This window comes from Eupeodes corollae, chromosome 1 (genome assembly GCF_945859685.1).
Source record: "Eupeodes corollae chromosome 1, idEupCoro1.1, whole genome shotgun sequence".
Lineage (NCBI taxonomy): Eukaryota > Metazoa > Arthropoda > Insecta > Diptera > Syrphidae > Eupeodes > Eupeodes corollae.
In genome coordinates, this window is record NC_079147.1 from 244,025,977 (window position 1) to 244,045,922 (window position 19,946).

Here is a 19,946-nt window from a genome sequence, read left to right on the forward strand (position 1 = left end):
GGAGGGCCAGATCCTTAGTATAACTCCAAGGAAGGGGAGCCGGATAAACCGCTCCTTACAGGCCTGGGCTCCGAATATGTCGAAGAAGCCCTATAAGGTGTTCACTAAGTAGTTCGACCTTACTGGAACTGTAGACGCCACCGTTGATTCTATCTCGAGAATTCGTCCGCTGCCGCCTGGATAAGGAGAGGTGCCTTAGTGGAAACACCTCTCCCCCCCTCTCTCGTTTGCTGCCCCCAACAACTTTCCACTGGGGTTGGAACCCAATCTCCAGTTGAGGTACTAGGCACCCGATGTTCACCGCGGGGAGGTGAGAGTAGGAGTTGATAGACAGAGGTGGGTTTTGAGAAAAACCTGTGGACGCTTGTGTCCTCTTGAATGCACATGTCTACCATTTGAACAAGCTTATCCACTGTTAAATGCACAATTCGCCATGCTAAACACTTAAAGCACCTGAAGTTTAAGAAAAAAATGGAATGACCGCAAATGATTGGTGGAAGGTTATTTTTTCCGACGAAAAATTTAACCTAGATGGGCTAGATGGTTGTAATTGTTATTTCCATCACCTGAGGAAAGAGTATTGATTTTTAAACCGTCACCATAGCAAAAAAGGAGGCATTATCGTCTGGGGCTAAATTTTATTGTATGACGCTATAGACTTGGTAGTCCAAGTCCAAGATACCAAATGACTAGGAAAACATACATTCCTGGAATCAGTATTCCCCAATACTATCGAGCTTTTTGGAACAATTCCACGGATTGTTCAGCAGGAAAACGCTCCCCTACACACAGCCCGAGAGGTAAAACCCCTAATTGGAAACCAAAACTTCCACTTGCTGCTCGGCCACCATATTCCTCGGACCTTAACTAATTGAAAATGTGTAGGACTATCTTACACGTAAGGTATATGAGGGATGAAAGCAATACGGTAACAACGAAGCTCTAATTTATGGTATCAAATTGGCCTGGAGTGAAATTTCTATGGTCTACTTGGAATCTCTTTGTAAATCCTTAAAAGATAGAATTTTTAAGTTATTTTGAAGACTGGTGGTATCACACAGTATAAAAATCCCAATAAAAGCTAAAAAAACATAACAAAATATAAACACTTGCATTTTATTTCCATTTATTTAGTGTGCTTCTAATCTAATGACCCGATTTATTTTCGCATGTTCTTGACTCAATTAACCATTTTCCATGAAAGTTCCGTTAGCTAAATATCTCCTGTACCCAAATTTTATATTTTGTTGTTAGCAAAATAGTCCCTCATTTACCATAGTTGTTTTTTTCTAATCCATCATTTAACGGGAGAAATGACCATTTTACTTCTCGAAAATGCCTGCATCTAACCTTATGACCGGCAGTGTACATAATATCTCGACATTTTAATGTCCCTAGAATCTAAATAAAAAATTTTTAAAGCGATTTCAAAAAATATCCAAGGAATTCAAATAAATGCTGGTTAACAGATAATAAAATCAAGATGCGCTAAAAAAAGTATTGAATTAAAAAAAAAATATTTAAAAATTTGGCTTACCTCTAATATCTCACGAACAAATTATCGACAAAATTGATATTTGACTCATTTTTGTAAATATGATTTTGTAAGTACATATTTGGTAATGTTTTTATATTTGTTTTTTTTTTCAAAAAAACATACACCCTAATTCATTGAAATTTTTGAAGTTGGCTTTAAATAAATTATAATTTTGTTGTACTTTTAAGGATGTGTCAAGGACTAATGACATTTGCTTACCAAATTTTCGGAAACTATTTTTTATCAAAAACACATATATGTATATAACAACGGCTTAAACTATTACATCGCATTTACAATTATTCTTGATCTTAAAGCCTACGGAAAGTTACGCCTAGTTTGTATTGGAATATGTTCTTATACATATTTGCATATATTTAAATTTTAAAAGTACAGGCCTCTTTTGTGACCTAATTTAGTTTTGTTCACTTCTTCTTTATTTTCAATAAAAATAGAAACAACAAAAGCAATAAATTAATATATACTTAATTAAAACAAGTATAAAACCAGTTTTAGTATTTTTGCGTTCTCCGTTTTTGCTCCATTTTCTGTGCTTCATGTTGAAATCATGTAAGAAATTCCTTAAATATCTTCAAATCAAATATACTAACTCCATAGATTATATTTTGTTTTATGATTTATTTCTTTACATTAAAATTTGCAATATATAATTTACTTTACATACAAATAACTACAAATGCAAACGTTTCTATTAAATTTAAGCTTAATTTGATTGTAATCACGATTATCATCTAATTGAGGTGTAAATTTTTGTTAATTTTTAAATAATAAACTCCATAAATATAAAAAAAAACATTAAATGCACATGATGTAATTATGTATTATATTCATCATAAAATTTTACTAAATTTATACGAATCGAAGATTAGGAAAAATTAATTAACAATGTGCTTTCAAGGTCAAACTGAACGTGCCATGATGCTCGCAATCATCACATTAATTTGCATCATTACGATGATGTCTTCAATATTATGTTAATTACTACCAAACATACATATTTTAAATTTTGGAGTTCATTGATCTACATACATTATAATTTGTGATACAAAAAACACAAAAATACAAGACAAGAAAAAAGAAGAAAGATAGATTTTGTTTTTATAGACACACTTGGTTTAAATAGATATATTTTTTATATATGTATATAACTTTTTGTTGTGGGTGATTAAATAGTTACTTTTTTAAATTTATATAGTTTACTTTTTTATAACTGGCTTTTATTTCCATACATAAGTTGTATGTATCTCTTTGGATATAGGTAAATATTTATATATAAGTGAAATTATTGTGTATACAGGTTTCCTGGTGCAACAACATTACTTGGAGGCGTAACCTTTTGGATTGTTGCTCTGCCAACGCCATGTGTCTTCGCACATTTCTTTGATTCCCAATTTTGCCTTCCATCCGAGGGCTTTAGTTGCTAATGAAGCATCAGCAAAACTAGTTGCTACATCTCCGGGTCTACGTGGGACTAGTTCACGATTGATGGGCTTTCCTGAAGCCTCTTCGAATGCTTTCACCAATTCCAGCACCGAGCATCCGACTCCTGTTCCCAAATTATATGCAAAGAAACCTGTCTCATTGTCATTCTTGAGCTTGTCCAAAGCTTTGACATGGCCTTCGGCAAGATCTACGATATGAATGTAATCACGTACACCAGTACCATCGGTAGTTGGAAAATCTGTTCCATAGACTTTAAGCAGTGGGCGGCGACCAACTGCTACCTGAGCAATATATGGCATGAGGTTATTCGGTTCTCCATTGGGATCTTCTCCGATATTTCCACTGGGATGGGCTCCAACTGGATTGAAGTAACGTAGTGATACAACTGCCCATCGCTTGAATAAGACGTTTATATAAAAATTAATATATTACAACAAATTTTATATGAATATTTGTTTACAAAAATTTCTTTTGTTTTTAAAATAAGTTACTAAGCCTTTTTCTCAAAAACTGCAAAGTATGGTACAAAAAGACTCGTCATTATTGTCTCTGAAATATAAGCGAAGCAAAATTGAATTGATATGTGTTTTTTTATTTAATTTGATATTTGAAAAAAACACACAGGTGGGGTCTTTGTTGAGATGTTCATGTTAGTAAGGGAGTTGGGAGCAAATAAAGCAAACAAAAACATTCACATATCGTGCTGTTGTGGACCTTTTTTCGAAATGATTAAACCTTATCATAGGGGGTTTCATTTTTTTAAATTAAGGATGAGATAAGTAAACAAAAAAAAGATTATATTATTTTATTTCATGTTAAGAATTGTTTATCGTTTAATTGAGCGGTGATAAAGCTAAACAATTATTTAGCACCTTCAGATGAATAAACAATGTATGTTCGTATCGAATAGCGAGAAACGCCAACTCAGCGATTATTTGTCAATCATTTATTTTATTTGAAGAAGAAAGAAGACTTGACAAGTCAAGTTGGAGAAAAATTGTCTCCAATAAAAGTTTACACAGATTTCGATTGATTTTTTTTTCACTTATAGATTTTAGAATCTTTTCCTAATAAAAAACCTTAAAAAACAAATGGGGTCTCCAAGAAAACATTGATTTCAAGGATATTCCGACAGTTTGGTAAATAACCACATTTTAACCACTTTATATGAAACATGCAACTATTCAGCTTGCTAATTTTTTTATTATCTGATATTCGAATACATTACCTTTTGTTGAATGAACCTCGTATCTTTAACGTTCCTTACCTACTGGTAATATCTTATATAATGGGTGTTTTTTAGACGTGTGGTATTCAATCTGACAATACTTTTTTCGAAGTTGATCTATTTTACTGCTGTTACTTGATATAAACTTTTTCTTGAACAGCGTTTGCAAATTCATTCGGGTGATTTATGTAACACCGCTGGACTATTTGTTGTGGGGTGGATTGAATTCGCTTATCAACGTAAATAAGCCTGAAATTATTGACGCCCTGAAAGAGAATATGCTTTATTTCTGACAAACAAATCACAATTGCTGCTAGAAGTGTTAAAAAATTAAGGATTTCGGAGGTAGCCAGGAACAGCGGCCACAAGCCCGACATAATTTTTAAATAAATATAAAGCTCAATTCTCGGCCATAACGGGTTGTCGGGACATGGGAAATCTGTTAACTTAAAAAATATAGCAGACCAAATACAACAGCTCAGCTTAGGCAAGATTCTTTCAAAAAATTGTGAAGGTAAATGTGATGTAAATGTAAATGGCTATGATCACATCTCACATTCTCAACACTTAGTTTGTTGACAAGGAAATGTGAAAAGTATAAAGTGGTCATTATCATAAATGGGATAAAAAACAGAGTTGGGCAAAGCACTACATTCTTGATGTGCTATATGTTTCGAAATATATTGGATCAGGCTGTTCTTAATTTTGTTCGCATAAAGAAATTTAAATATTCAAAAAGACCGATTTAGTTTAATAAAAGTTTATCAAGGCTAAAAATTGTTATGATTAAACTTCATAAAAAAAGTTAAATTTCTGTCTCTATTCGCAAACAATTTAATATATGTAACTAGGAAAGAGTATGAATTAAAAAAAAAAATATACTTATAAACAATATATTTGGTCTCTTGAGTCGAAAATAAAGAGTAATTGTAAAGTTTTTTGGTCATTTTTGAATACTAAAAGAATATCAATTGGAATTCCATCTAGTGTTTCTTACAATGGGGTCTTTTCAAAGAACTTAAGTGATATTTGTAATAAGTTTCCCTTATTTTTTCAATCGAAAGTTTTCTGACTTGGGAATAAATTATGATCAAGATTTTAATAATTCCAATTCTTATATAAATGCTGTTAGCCTTTGTTTATCTTTAGATGATGTGTTGTCAGCTTTATCATCTCTGGACAATAGTTTCTCCGCGGAACCAGATAATATTCCTCCACTTCTTTTAAAATTTTGTAAATACAATTTAGCAGCCCCGCTGTGTTAGGTTAGGTTAGGTTATAGTGGCTGTCCAAGATGGAACAAGCTGTGTTATATTTTCAACATGTCTTTGGGACAAGGTATATTTTTAGATACATGGAGACATTCTCTGATTACTCCTCTGCATAAATCTGGATCTAAGGGATCTGTGGAAAATTATAGACCTATTGCTAAACTTCAGTTAATTACACAAGTATTTGAAGCAATTGTTAAAAATAAACTGTATAATTTAGTTAAAAATCATATTTCTCAGCATCAGCATGGCTTTATGAAGTGTAGATCGACAGCAACTAATTTATCAATATTTACGAATTATTTTCTTGGTTGTTCAGAAAATCGCTTGCAAGTCGATGTTATTTACACCGATTTTTCAAAGGCAATTTATCATGTGCAACACAATATTCTTTTGAAAAAAGAACTTGAGCTGCTAGGGTTTCACTCTGCTTTCCTTAACTGGATTAAGAGTTATTTGGTTGGACGTAGTCAATATGTTAAAATTGGTGATGTTTTATCAAATTAACTAACAAACTTTTCAGGCGTTCCTCAAGGTAGCCACCTTGGGCCACTCCTTTTTATTCTTTTTATTAATCATTTGCCAAATTATATTTCTTATGCAAAGTGTCTCTTATATGCCGATGATATATGGAATCCCTTTACTCCATCAAGTATCCTTAGGATTGAAAAAGTTCGGAAAAGATTTACCAAATTCGCCTTACGTAAGGTTTTTCGAACCTCAGATATTCCATCTTATGAGACCAGGTCTAAATTAATTAATTTAAAACCTTTATTGCAGAGAAGAAAACTATATTCGATGCTCTATGCTTTCGATGTTTTGAATTCTAACATAGATTGTTCTACTTATTTCTACAACCCAATTACTGATTCCTGTATTGCTTTTAATAAATTTGTTTTTTTAATTGATTTTAATAATAGTAGGTTAGATATTATATATATTAGATTATTATTATTTGATTTAAATGTAGTGTCTATAGGGTCATGTTACTTGAAACACGAAAATAACTAAATAAATAAATAAATAAAAAAAGGAATTTCTAAACTAAGCAAGACGTCCAAAATTGAACTCAGGGGTTAACTGATGGACATTCTTGGAAGTTCGAGTATTAAGGCTGATTCGTTTAAAAAGAGGGGGTGTTGGATTTGGCAGAATATGATTTTAGCAACAAATATCAGTAAAACATCGAAAGACATGAAGCATTATGGCTGTTTTCAAAATTAACTTTTTGAATTTCCTCCAAAAGACTTAAACTGGTTCCCAAATATAAAAATTATATTCAAGTTTTGGATTACAGCCAAATAAAAAGAATTTAACAATTTCTTTCACAGTTAAAGAAATCTAAAGCTCTAAGTAATATTTTAACCAATGTCGAAAATATGATCATTTCCAAAATAGGTCATCTGTGACACTCTTATCGATTACTGAAAGTTGATGCAGGTACTGGTCATCTGATTTTTTCAAATAATCCACCGCAGACACTTCACATTATTTTTGTAACTATACCAATAGCAAAGCATGATACCATTGCATGATAACAAAACTTCAAGATGTTGATTATTTACATTTTATGAAAATAAATTGAAGTACAAACATAATGCAGCTAAAGATAAAAATAACAAGAAGCAGTTAAAGTGATTAAACCTAAAGAAATCAACAACTTTGAAAGTAGAATAACACTTTGTATATATTGAGAGCTCTTACAATGAACGAGTATCTCAAAAAATTATCTTATCTTTTGCTATCGAAATTAATTAAAGAATCGGACAATTTTTATAGCCATACGCAAGATCAGTGACCAAGAAGTGATCGTTGTTTGTTTTGATAAAAAGAAACCATGTTTGAATTGTTCTTAAAACGCATTTGGAAAAGAATAACGCCATGACTATAAGAAAACAGTTCATGGGAATTCAACGTTATGTTAATAAAACAAAGAAAAGAAGAGAATTCCAACTAATCTGTCTTTAAAGTCAAACATAAATTTATAAAATAATCGATCCTAACCTTATCTTAGAACTCAAACAAATTGTTTTTTTTTCATGGGTCATTATTACTTTTAAGTTTTGTTATTTTTAAGGGTCATCTACCTACAAATGTAGCTAAAAAAAACCAATTTAGTTAGTAGGGAAAAATCTATTAATTTACTCATCAAACAAATCAATCTAACTAAATGTTGGCCATACACAAATGAGTCATTTCGTTCCAAGCCAATTTGACACGGTCATATTTTATTTCATAGAAATGTTAAGCAAAAACCCTTTTATGATTAAGGTCTTGCCGGCTTAATTGTGTGTTCAAAAATACAGAAATCAATTATGTACTCGACATAGTTCAATCATAAAAATCGAAATGACAACAACGTGTATGGCCACTTGAACACATATATAAAATAACATTCCTGAAAACCATATGCATTAAAGGTTTTTTTTATTTTTATACTTACATCATCCGATGTACATAGATCCTTTAGAATTTCTTCAGTAAAGTATTTGGTTTTTCCATATGGACTTGTACAATTACCCGTTGGATGTTTTTCAGTTATTGGCAAGAATTGTGGTTCTCCATAAACAGTCGCACTCGAACTGTATACAAATTTAAATACTTTATTTTCAGCCATTGCTTCTAGCAACATATTAGTTCCAGTCATATTATTTTGATAGTATTGCAATGGATAGCGACATGATTCACCAACAGCTTTTAAAGCTGCAAAATGAGCTACCATATCAATTTTATGCTGAAATTAATACAAATTAAAACAAATATTATTTTTTTTTATAAATACAATTTAATTTTTAGTTATTATTATTAAAAGAAAAAGAAAACGTAAATAAGAAATTTGAAAAAATATTACCATAAAGAGCACAGTCGTTACTCAAACACTTTTTGGTGCAGTAGAAACAAGTTCAAAATATTGTTAGATAACGAATATTTACATCATATTGTGTTTTCACCAAATCATAGGACACCCTGTATGAATACATTTCATACCCATTTAAAATAAGAAGAGTTAAAAAAATGAGTCTACTAATTCTGGAAAAACCTTTATACAACTCTAAGTGTGTTTAAAAGGGTAACAACTGTGTTTACAGAAAATACTAGTCTTAGAAATATGATGAACAAACATCTTCTGTGTAAGTGCCGACATCAATTTACAATATTCAACTTATTGCGAATAGGAATAAATATTTAACAAAACAAATCTATTTGCCTTTCTTAGCATCGTTTAAAATTTGTTTCTTAAATGGAAAATTAAAAATGAGGCATAATTTGTATTCTTATAAAGGGAGTTATAATTTTTGTGATATAAAGGTTGAGAACCACTGATTTAAACAATCAAAATTTTTTAATTGCGTCATTACCGAAACATCTGCTAGTTTTACTATTTGTTATTTAAGATAAAAATTCGGAGGTTTTTATTATGAAAAACGTAAAACTAGACCGTTTTTTAAAGCTTTTTATAGACCGCTATTAATTACCTCAAGCCTTTGTTTTGCTTTTGGGATTTATTTCTTCAGTTGTTTAACATAAGACACATACGAAGAGAAGGCAAATAAGATGATAACATGAAAAACAAATAACATAATTAACTACTAAGATTTTGAAATAATACTTTAGTATAAATTAATAATATTAAATACTTTTATTTATAAATTTAAAAAAAAAACGTGAGCTTTAACTTCAATTATTGAACAGGTTCAGACGACATAAGGGACTTGAAAGTAAGACAAGTTTCTAGTATTTGATTGGCCAGCTGTGAAAAAATAGTTTTTTAACTAAGACAACTTAATTGGAGTGTTGACAAAAGATTAGCCAGGAAATCAAGTAGGTGGAGTCTAATTATGTCAACATGACAGCTAATTAAGTTTTTTTTGTATTCAAATGAGAGCTTAACTTAATTACTTTGTAATTTAATTTTCTGCACAATTCCATTTGTTATTTTCTATAAAAAGGGTTTCTCGTCAAATTGGAAAAAAATAAGTAATATTTTTTCACCATTCAAAATATGTACATATTTTGATGTATTTATAGATTGCTTGAGTGTTTTGTAGAACTGAAAGTAGAGGTTTCTGAAGTAAAGCTATAAACATTTTTGAATACTCTGATTAGCGATTTGAATTTAGTACTCACCCCGAACGTTTCGCTTTAAATTGCATTGAGCGTGGTGACCGTTTGAAACATTTGGGGAGTAATTATATTATATTTATATTTATAACGCGCCTAATCCGAGTATTCAAAAGAACCCCGGAAACCCTAAAAGTTATAAAGTTCTGAACTTGCAATTTTTGGCTTTTAAAAAATGACTACTTGCAATGAAGTCCTTTGTGTTGTCCAAACCTGCCCATTTTTGTATACTTTTTAAAAATATTTAAATAACAAAAAATGGCCGGAAAACTTTTGTACACAGCCATTAAATTCAAATCCGACTTTAAAGTCACCTTTGTGCTCTTTATTTCTAATACGGATCAGAAATCTAGTACTTACGGAATGAAAAACCAGCATTCGTGTTGCAATGCCTGAATATCATTAGCGTTCGAAAACGAACATTTTAAACTTGACCCTTCAACAAACGCCCTCGATATTAAAAACTTTATTTCGAACAAGACTGATACGTTGTTGAGAAAATGATTCATCGAAACCACTCGAAATATGCATCTTTTAAGATAAGAATTCCAGACTCAATCTTCCACCTACTAAACTCAACATCGCTTTGGCCAAAAGGGATCGTAATACACGAATTCAAGAATAAACAAAATAATCATATAAAGTTGTCATCCTTTAACCCTTTTCAAGATACCCGGACAATGCATTATTATCGAAGAGGCAGATTCAACAAGTTTTGATTAAGTACCAAAACGTCAATGGCCTAAGGACAAAGATCAATACGATCTATAAAAATATTAACAATCTACAACATGACATAAGAAACATGGCTAAATAATTCCTTCATAGATACCGAACTCTTTGACTCAACTTACCAAGTTTTTAGACAAGATAGGCACCAATTGAGCGACTCGGAGACAGTTGGTAATGGAATGCTATTCGCGGTAAAAAAAACTACCTTATATGCACTTTGGTTGATACTTTTGATCTTTCTGACATCGAAATGCTATATCTTTATCATCTCAGTATACATACCTCCAAGATCTACTAGTTTTGTCTATAAAAATTGCATACATTTAACTGAGAAGATCCACGACCAAATGGAACCTAATGATGAACTGCTGATCTTAGGTGATTTCAATCTGCCGAAACTCAACTGGACAAAATTATCAGATTTCAACTATTTTACACCTATCAGTCCAACGAGCACCAATGAATTCACAATTATTGATGGTTTAGCTTCTTGTGGACTTGTTCAATTTAATGGGGTTGCCAATCAATACAACAAATATTTGGATGTTAAACTAGTAGAAGAGGACCCTCACCATCTAAAATATATCAATGAATATAAATGTGTGCAATATCCCTAATACATCAAATGAAAAACTTGAATTCAATTTTAAAAAATGTATCTTAAATGAACTAACTAACTTATTGTGTAATGTTGACTGGAATCAACTGCTCCTAAATCGTAATATGGATGACATTTGTCTAAATTTGTAGAGTATTATTTTTAACTGTTTTTATGAAACTACGCCATTCTAAAACTCCACCATGGTTTGACACTCAATTAAAAACTTAAAAAATAAAATAAATAAGGCATGGCTAAAATTTAGTAAAACTAGAGCAGAAGAAGACTTCAGGATTTACTCCGAACTTAAAAATATTTTCATTGACTACTCCAATATTCTATACTCTGACTATATTATAAAAATTGAAAATGAATTGAAACAGACCCTAAAAAACTTCTGGGATTTCGTGAAAAGTAAAAGAAAAACTGACGGTTACCCAAACTCTGTGTCTTTTAATAACACACCAAGTCATGACTCCCAAATAATTTCAAATATGTTTGCTAATTTCTTCAAAAATGCTTTCGACGTGCCTCCTTCTTTTCAAATTCCCGATTAGTTCTTTCCAACACAAAATTATCCACACCTTAACTCACTTGACTTGACAATATGTGAGGATTCAATTGATCGTTGTGTCTCAGAACTTGATGACTGTTTTCAACCTGGCCCTGATGGAGTACCATCATGTGTTTTAAAAAAATGTGTGTCTCATTTATTGTACCCTCTGTTTGTTTTGTTTAATGAATCTCTTAGAAGCTCAGTTTTCCCACTATTATGGAAAAGTGCATTTATAACTCCGATTCATAAAAAAGGGTCTAAGAATGAAATAACGAATTACCGGCCGATTGCCAAACTTTCCGTTATTCCCAAACTATTTGAGTCCATTATCTGTAAGATGTTATCCTTTAATTGTAATTCAATTGTATGTAAAAAAACAACATGGTTTCGTCCAGAATAAATTAACAATTACAAACCTACTTCACTTCACTTCTTTCTGCCTTGACTCCTTCGAAGATCGTAAGCAAGTAGATTGCGTATTCACAGATTTCAGTAAAGCCTTTGACAAATTGTGTCACAAGACTTTAGTCCATAAACTTAAGGCCTTAGGGTTTAACGACAAATTCTTGACGTGGATCTCGTCTTATCTTAAGAACAGAAGTTATAGAGTTATATTCAGAAATGAATTCTCCGACCAATTTTACGTCAACTCTGGTGTTCCACAGGGTAGCCATTTATGTCCTTTATTATTTATCTTATATAGTAGTACCCGTGGCATGATGGTTAGTGCGTTGGACTGTCATGCAAGGGGTCTTGGGTTCAATCCCTGCCTATGCCACCTTAATTTAAAAAAAAAAAAATTATTAATTTTCGCGGGTACTGCCTCTTGCGAGGAATTGACAAATCCTTCAAGAGTAATTCTTGTCATGAAAAAGTGCTTTCTCAAACTAGCCGTTCGGATTCGGCCTAAAATTGTAGGTCCCTTCCATTCCTGACAACAGTACTCGCACACTGGAATGGTTGAGAGTTGTAAGTCACTAGGCTCTGGTTCACAACGGACTGTTGCGCCACCCCATTTGATTTTGATAAATGACATAACATGCGTTATAAAAAACTCATCCGTTTTAATATACGCTGATGACATTAAAATTTTCAAATCTATTAGTTCAATTAATGACTGCTCACAGCTTCAAGAAGATCTTCATAGTTTTAGGGAATGGTGCACCACAAACCGACTTTTATTGAATATTGACAAATGTAAAACTATGTGTTTTACACACAAAAAAAAACAATTATAGATTATAACTATTTATTAAATTCTTCCTCCCTTTGTAAGCTTTCCGTTTTCTCTGATTTAGGTGTTATTCTTGACAGTAAATTAAAGTTCTGTGACCATTATAACTTTATAGTTAAAAAAGCTAACAAGATTCTAGGATTTATTAAACGTTTTTTTCGTGACTTTCGTGACCCCTTTGTCTTAAAACTTCTTTATGTATCATTTGTCAGGCCAATACTTGAATACGGCTGTGTTATATGGGCACCATACTATTCAGTCCATATTGACAGACTTAAAAGTATCCAAAGAAGTTTTATGTGTTTTTGTCTTCGTTTTCTTCAGTTTTCCCAAATATTCACACCACCTCCTTATTCTCAAAAACTTTTGCTAATAAACTTCCCTACACTTTCACAACATAGACAATATCTCCAATTTTGTTTTATTTTAAAAGTAATTAATGGTTCTATTATATCCCCAACAGCTCTGAATTCTAAATTTTAGCTATAGTCAAACTAGCATAAGAAGACAGATACCTTTATGTCCGATCTTTAGCAGAACTAACTATGGTATGAATAGCCCTTTAAATCAATTGATTTCAGTCTTCAACAAATTTTATAATTTAATTTCATCTGTTAATGACAATGTTAAAAGTAAACAATTTAAAGAAAGATTTTTTAATATGTTATAGTATTTATTTATTTCTATGTTAATTAAGATTTTAAATTAAGAATTATGTAAATAGCTATCAGTTTATATTAACGTTAGATAATTAACGGATTAAATAAATAAATAAATAAATAATATTTTGTTTCTACACCAAGAGAGGTAACGAATTGCAATTCGAAGGTCGTTGTTAAAGGACACAAAAGGAAAATTGTGTTAAGTTGTGTGAAATAGATAAAATATAAGCAAGGAAATAATAATTTTATTCAAAATTTAAGCAAATAAATTCCATCACAGGGAATCATCAGCGAAAAATGTGCATACCAAACAAAAGCAGTTTGAAATTATGGTGGAATTCGTATGACTTGAAGGAAAAACTGTATACCTTGGCAAAAGACAAATTTCAACACAAAAAACGAAATGACTATAAAAGAGTCAGCTTAAACTTTCTAAGCTTGAATTAAAAGAGAGATGTGGAAATTGTTAAGTACTTAAGTTAAAAAAAAGTCATTACGATTATTCTTTAGTGATAATAATGACTGAATTTTAATTTTAATTTCTTCCTCGTCTTCTTTGTGATTTGTTTTAATTTTTTTTGTATTTTTCCTTGGCAAATCTCATAAGAAATACTTCGAGACTCGGCAAATCTATTCGAACGGGAGCGGGTGGAAATGCTGTATTTTAAAATACTGTATGTTCAAAATTCTGTATGATACTACATATTCTGTCATAATACTGTATGGTTAATATTCTGTACTTCAAAATACTGTACATTTAAAATACTGTGTCTCAAAATGTTGTATTGTCAAAATACTGTATTTTACAATACTGTATAATGCTGGAAGTTTTGACAGATCAATTAGTTTGATGCAATTGTTCTGTTCACGCATTTTCAAAACGATTTTTTATAGCCTTGTTTACAACATTTTGAAATACAGAATTTTGAATTACAGAATTTTGAATTACAGAATTTTGAAATACAGAATTTTGAGATACAGCATTTTGATCATGCAGTATTTTTTACATACAGTATTTTGATCGATACAGTATTTCGAACCCAACCCGATTCGAACATTTTACAGAGTACGAATTCATAAACGAATCGAATTTCAGATTCGAATCGAAATGGCTTTCGAAACACATTACAGAGTAGGGCCCCAGGTTTTTCTATTTTATAGATTTTTTATTTTAATTAATGAAGTTCTTTTGAATGGTTTTTCAAATCTATAATCACTATTTTCAATATTCAGTTAAAATATTTCGTGTATGTTTTGAATAATCTTCAAAAATTTTTGGATTTCACCTACCTTACATAAATAAAAAATTGTAAACAAATTTGAATGTGATAGACAAAATATAAGTTAATATTTAAATTCAGGACAAACTTAATCTTTAAACAAAACTATTGTTTTATTTAATTTTGCCGACCAGTGTAATTATTTAAAAGGGCAACAATGCAAAGTTATCAGTGTTGAGCGCATCCCAGACACATTTATTATTTGTTTGTATTTAAAAAAAATGCAATCTTATACCAGGTTTATAAACAAAATACTGCAAACAGCTTCATTAAAAAAATATGTTTATGGACATCAAAACCGTGAAATAACATAACTTAAGTCTTAACTTGGCATTAGAAAAAAAGTGTTGTTTTCTTAAAATGCTTGGAAGCTGCAATTTATGACACTAAATAATTTAATATGTAGTTAAAAATAGTCATTAAATATCTTAGTCATCATTAGTTTAAGAAAGATTCATTTACTAAACAAAGCCTAACATTTGAATTTAAAATATTCAAAAAACCTATTCAAGACTTGTAATGACGTGTTTAGAAAATATTCATATAAAAGGGTGTTACATTAAAATCTAATACACCATTCATGCTATTTAAGTTTGTATTTAAATTATATTTGGAAGCCTCAATGTCGTTGACCTTACAATTATCTTTTTTTAATCGCTTCGATTTTGCACAACCTTCTGCTTAAATTTTGTTTTCATTCATTATAATTATTCTTTCACTGACAATACAAATGACAAAAAATCAATAAAACAAACATTTTGACCTCTATCTATCTGTTTAGTGGGTAATCGATCATAATATACGATGATGATGATAAATAAAGAGCTTCTAGCACACAAGCAGCGCGCACCGCTCCAGCACTCATCTACGATTGTTTTGTTTTATGTAACGCAATGCTAAATGTGTGTTATTTTGTTTTCAATTTTAAAATTAAAAACTTAATCAAGTATGTTTTTCTGTATATTTGTTTTATGCAATATTTATTCAAGTGTTTTCTTCTTCTGTTTCTTAACGATCTACCTACATACTCCTACATACAATTATTTTTATATCTCCTTTCTTATCAATAAGTTGAGTTTTTACTTTCTGCTACGCTTTCAAGCAGCAGATAAGACGTGATGTGTTGCATGAGCGCAAACAATTTAAAAAAATATTGTTATTCATATACATATCAAGAAATTTATAAGAAAATTCAAACTTACTTTTTTGAAAACAGCTTTAAGACTCTCTCCGTTGGTTATGTCGACTTGATGGAATGTCAAAGTTTTCCCGGTTATTTTCTGGACTCTTTTGAGGGCTTCCGGCATCGCATCTTTACCCTCGCTATAGGCATTGCACATATTATCTATACAGATTACATTGTAACCAGCATTGAGCATCTCCAATGCCGTATGCGATCCAATGTACCCCGCCCCACCAGTGATTAAAACTGTTGGTGCCATATCTGAGTTAAATCCAACAAGAAACAAAAAAATTAAGAATGTAAAATGATACAGAACTTAATTAAGTATTCTAAAAATGGGTATTATTTAATATTACTCACTCTATAGTTTGTTTATTGGAATTTCACTGGGACTGGGACACGCAAAAAATATAAATGATTGAAATAGATTTCGTAGAAACAACCGCGTACCAATAAGATCTCTCTCCTACTAACTACTAACTGACCTGTTATCATACACGTTGTCACGGCGGCACGGTCTAGTCTAGGCTCTCTAGAGTGGCAGTAACTAGCTCACTACAAGTCACTGTCTTGACTCTTGAATAGAATATACTACTATACGTAGACTTATTGCTCACAGCTAGCACTAACTTATTGCTTCGAATTGGAATTGAGAACGTTTTTTTGATGTCGTTGCCGTCGTCGTCGTCCCCACCAGAAAATAATTTATATCACTCTTTGTGTTATTGTTCTTATCGTTAAACGAAATAAATATCATTTTAATTGAAACGCTCGTATTTATATAGCTCAGTTATCATGTTTCACTCTCATGACAAATTTTATCAGAAATATTTTTTTTATCAACTTAACTTTGTATGAATGATTATTGCAACGTACTCGGCTTTTCGTTCGTCACTTCGTCCGCCAGCGAGATTAAGAATTTTTGTATATTATAGTGTTGAAGAGAGATGATGTAAAATGTAAACAAAAGTGCTGTCATTTGTTTGACTTTTTGATGACGTTTCCTAAAATTGTCAGAGTAACGTACGGGCGACATCTAGGGGAATAATTTGGAATGTTAGTATGAATGGAAATAGTGTTGCTGTGTTAAGGTTTAGAAGATATTATGGATATTTTATACCCACTTTTTAAAGATGTAGGGATGAAGCTGCACTAAATCTAGTGTACATTTGGAATGAATCTAATTTATCGACTTTACTAAATGGTTTCACGGAGTGGCTTTCCGTTACCGCAGCACGAATTTCCCTCTGATTTTTTTACAGTGAGGTAGATGTCTCAGAAGAACATGTTTTGAATAAGTTTAAATTGTATCTAGTTGAATAATAGTTTGATTAAGCACTTTACTTATCAAGCATTAAATAAATTGCGTACATTTTTTATAAGGTAGGCAATTATATTGAAGTTCAAAAGACAAGAAAGAATTTATATTGCCAATACCGTGACATCAAATTATGTGTACCGCAAAAGAGCAGTATCGGAAACATCACCGGAAATAAACAAGAACAACAAAAAAAAATTCTCAGACATGGCTCTAGTGGATGTTTGAAGACTATCTGGCCCAGATTTGAAAAACAAATTATTTAATATAGTTTATATAATTGTTTAAGTGAGAAAATGAAAGATTTAGCTACAAAAACCGATTTTGCTACGTTCGCATTGGAATTAAATTCACTAAAAATAATAACTTCCAAGCTAAACGAAAAATTAACACCCATTTCCGAAAGGTGTGATCTTTTGGAATCACAACTAGAAGCAATTACACGAAAAGCTAACGAAAATATTGTTGTTGTGCACGTCCCATTAGATCAAGAAAACAACGCAACGATTTGTCCACACAAATTTGTAAAGACTTACTTAAATTGAAAGAAAATGATATTTTACAAATAAAAAAATTACGAGAAATTATAAACACGCAAACAAAACGAGCAACTGTCATCTTGGAACTTCAATCGACCGAGTAAGCGGATAATCTTTGATTAAAGTTTTAATGTATGCAGATGATCTGGTACTTTTGTCGGATAGCTCATTTTCTGTACAACTGTTAATCAATAGACTTAAAGAATATTGCGAAACTTGGATCAATACTAAACAAAAAACAAGGTTACGATCTTTGAATCTTGGCGGCATGCACGACGTGCTGAAGAATCATGGAGCATCAACAATAGTAGGGGACCCAGGATGCTAAATCGGGATTTACTCGAGCGTCAAAGAGACCTATTGGATTGCGAAGCTTAGATGATAAGAACAAAAAAATGTTATATCATATATACACTTTCATCGTTGGGGGGAGCTGCTATATGTTTTCAAAAATGTAAAAAAAAAAAAACAGTTGCATGGACATACTCGAGCGCGTCAGATATTAATAGCATCCATGTTCTACGTATTTTTGAAAATATACGTATGTTAATCTGACCGTTTCCATGATGGGGGTGGTCGTACGTAAGGGTTGAAAACGGTAAAAAAAAATTTAACCGAGCGCGTCAGATTTTCAAAGGGGATGTTAAGTGAACCTAAAAGAACGCTCTTATGTAATAATCTGACGATTTGGATGTGACCCAAACTCTCGGCCATTATTAGAACTTGCAAACAAAAATCGCCATTTTAAAATACTCGAGCACGTCAGATTTTGATATGTATGGTTCATGTATATACCCTTAACGTGTTGTCTCTTAATCGGACGATTATCTGGAGGGATTCGCCTAATCTGACAATGGAAAGATTTTTTTTCAAATCTTTTAACAAATTAAAGAGCTAAAAATATAGCATGCAAGGAAAGCAATATATATTCATTGAAGTACAAAACTTTTATTTATGAGTTATTTATTTAAATGCAAAAGAAACTTTGCATGCACCCCATCTTGCATCCATCGCGCCTTTCAACCTCCCCACCTTGCACATACTTCACCTTGGACCCCCTCCAAATTCTATATATGCCCAAGCAGGGGGGTTGCAGGGGGCAGCATGTCCCCATACCCACCTCAGTGTGGCGTACACCCAAACTCTCACACACCCCACTGTTGCATACACCCACACTCACACCTACTATTATTACTATCAAAATAAGACCACTGAAGCATTTTTTCTAAATATTATTATTATATCATTCAATTATAAAATACCTATATACCAACTTGGCAGTTCCTTTAGTTTGTAAGTTTAATCTAGTCATTTTTTTTTTTTATTATAAAATATATCGAATGAAGGTTTTGTATCATAGTTTTCCTTCAAATGTAGTTTTTTTCAATTTAAATGTATTTATTATATATTTCAAATATCAAATCTCTGTGCAAGCTGCGTACTACGCAAATTTTTGTAAAGTCTTAATCTATGAAAAAATAAAGTATCTATCTATCTATCTATCTATTAAAATAGTAGTTGTGGTTATTTTCAATTTTCTCAAAAACTAAAAGACATAAAATCATCTAGCTTTCAGTTTTTAATCAAAAACAAATAAGAGCAATAAATTCTGAAATAAAAACAATGGTAGATAATCTTGAAGTATTGAAAAATTACACTTTAAACCTTTTTTTTAACTTTTTTACTCAAATTTTGGGTTTAAAATTAAATTTTTCAAAAACTACGCATAGTTCTGACTTGAATTAAAAACTGACTAATAAAACAGAATGTTGGCCTTAAAAAAATGTATAAATCTTAATTGTAAGTATCACCATTATTTTTAATTATTTTTTTCCCTCACTTCGGCTAATTATATATTATTTGTCAGATTATATATTATTTGTGAATGTTGAATTATTACCTTCAAAATAAAAAAAATTTAGCCACGCTTGAGAAAGTCAAGATGACGTTTTTTTACAAGTTTGTAACCCGCCTACTTCTTATCGTCAATCGAAAATGGTCAGATTAGTGGAATATACACTTTTTAGCATAAAACTAACTTACCCTACCTTAATCTTACGCGCTCGAGAAATTCAAATGATCAATTTTTTTTTACTAATCTGATCCATTATCCTTGACGCGCGGCCACATATACAGTGCTAATACTTGGTGGAGGTATTCAATGGGGTACAAGGTACCTCCCTGTATATTAATCTGCCGCGCTGTAGTAAATCCCAAAATCC

General features: G+C 31.3%; 1 protein-coding gene across 1 annotated transcript; it reads right to left on the reverse strand.

Moving 5' to 3' along the window:
• Positions 1-2,162: 2,162 nt before the first annotated feature.
• LOC129939875 (UDP-glucose 4-epimerase) lies at positions 2,163-16,782 on the reverse strand. Its single transcript, XM_056048053.1, has 4 exons — positions 16,228-16,782; positions 15,887-16,128; positions 7,944-8,234; positions 2,163-3,396 (listed from the first exon to the last, which is right to left on the reverse strand). The coding sequence occupies exons 2-4, from the start codon at positions 16,124-16,126 to the stop codon at positions 2,875-2,877; spliced, it is 1,053 nt and encodes a 350-aa protein (XP_055904028.1). The 5' UTR covers positions 16,127-16,128; positions 16,228-16,782; the 3' UTR covers positions 2,163-2,874.
• Between the last annotated feature and the right edge of the window lie 3,164 nt (positions 16,783-19,946).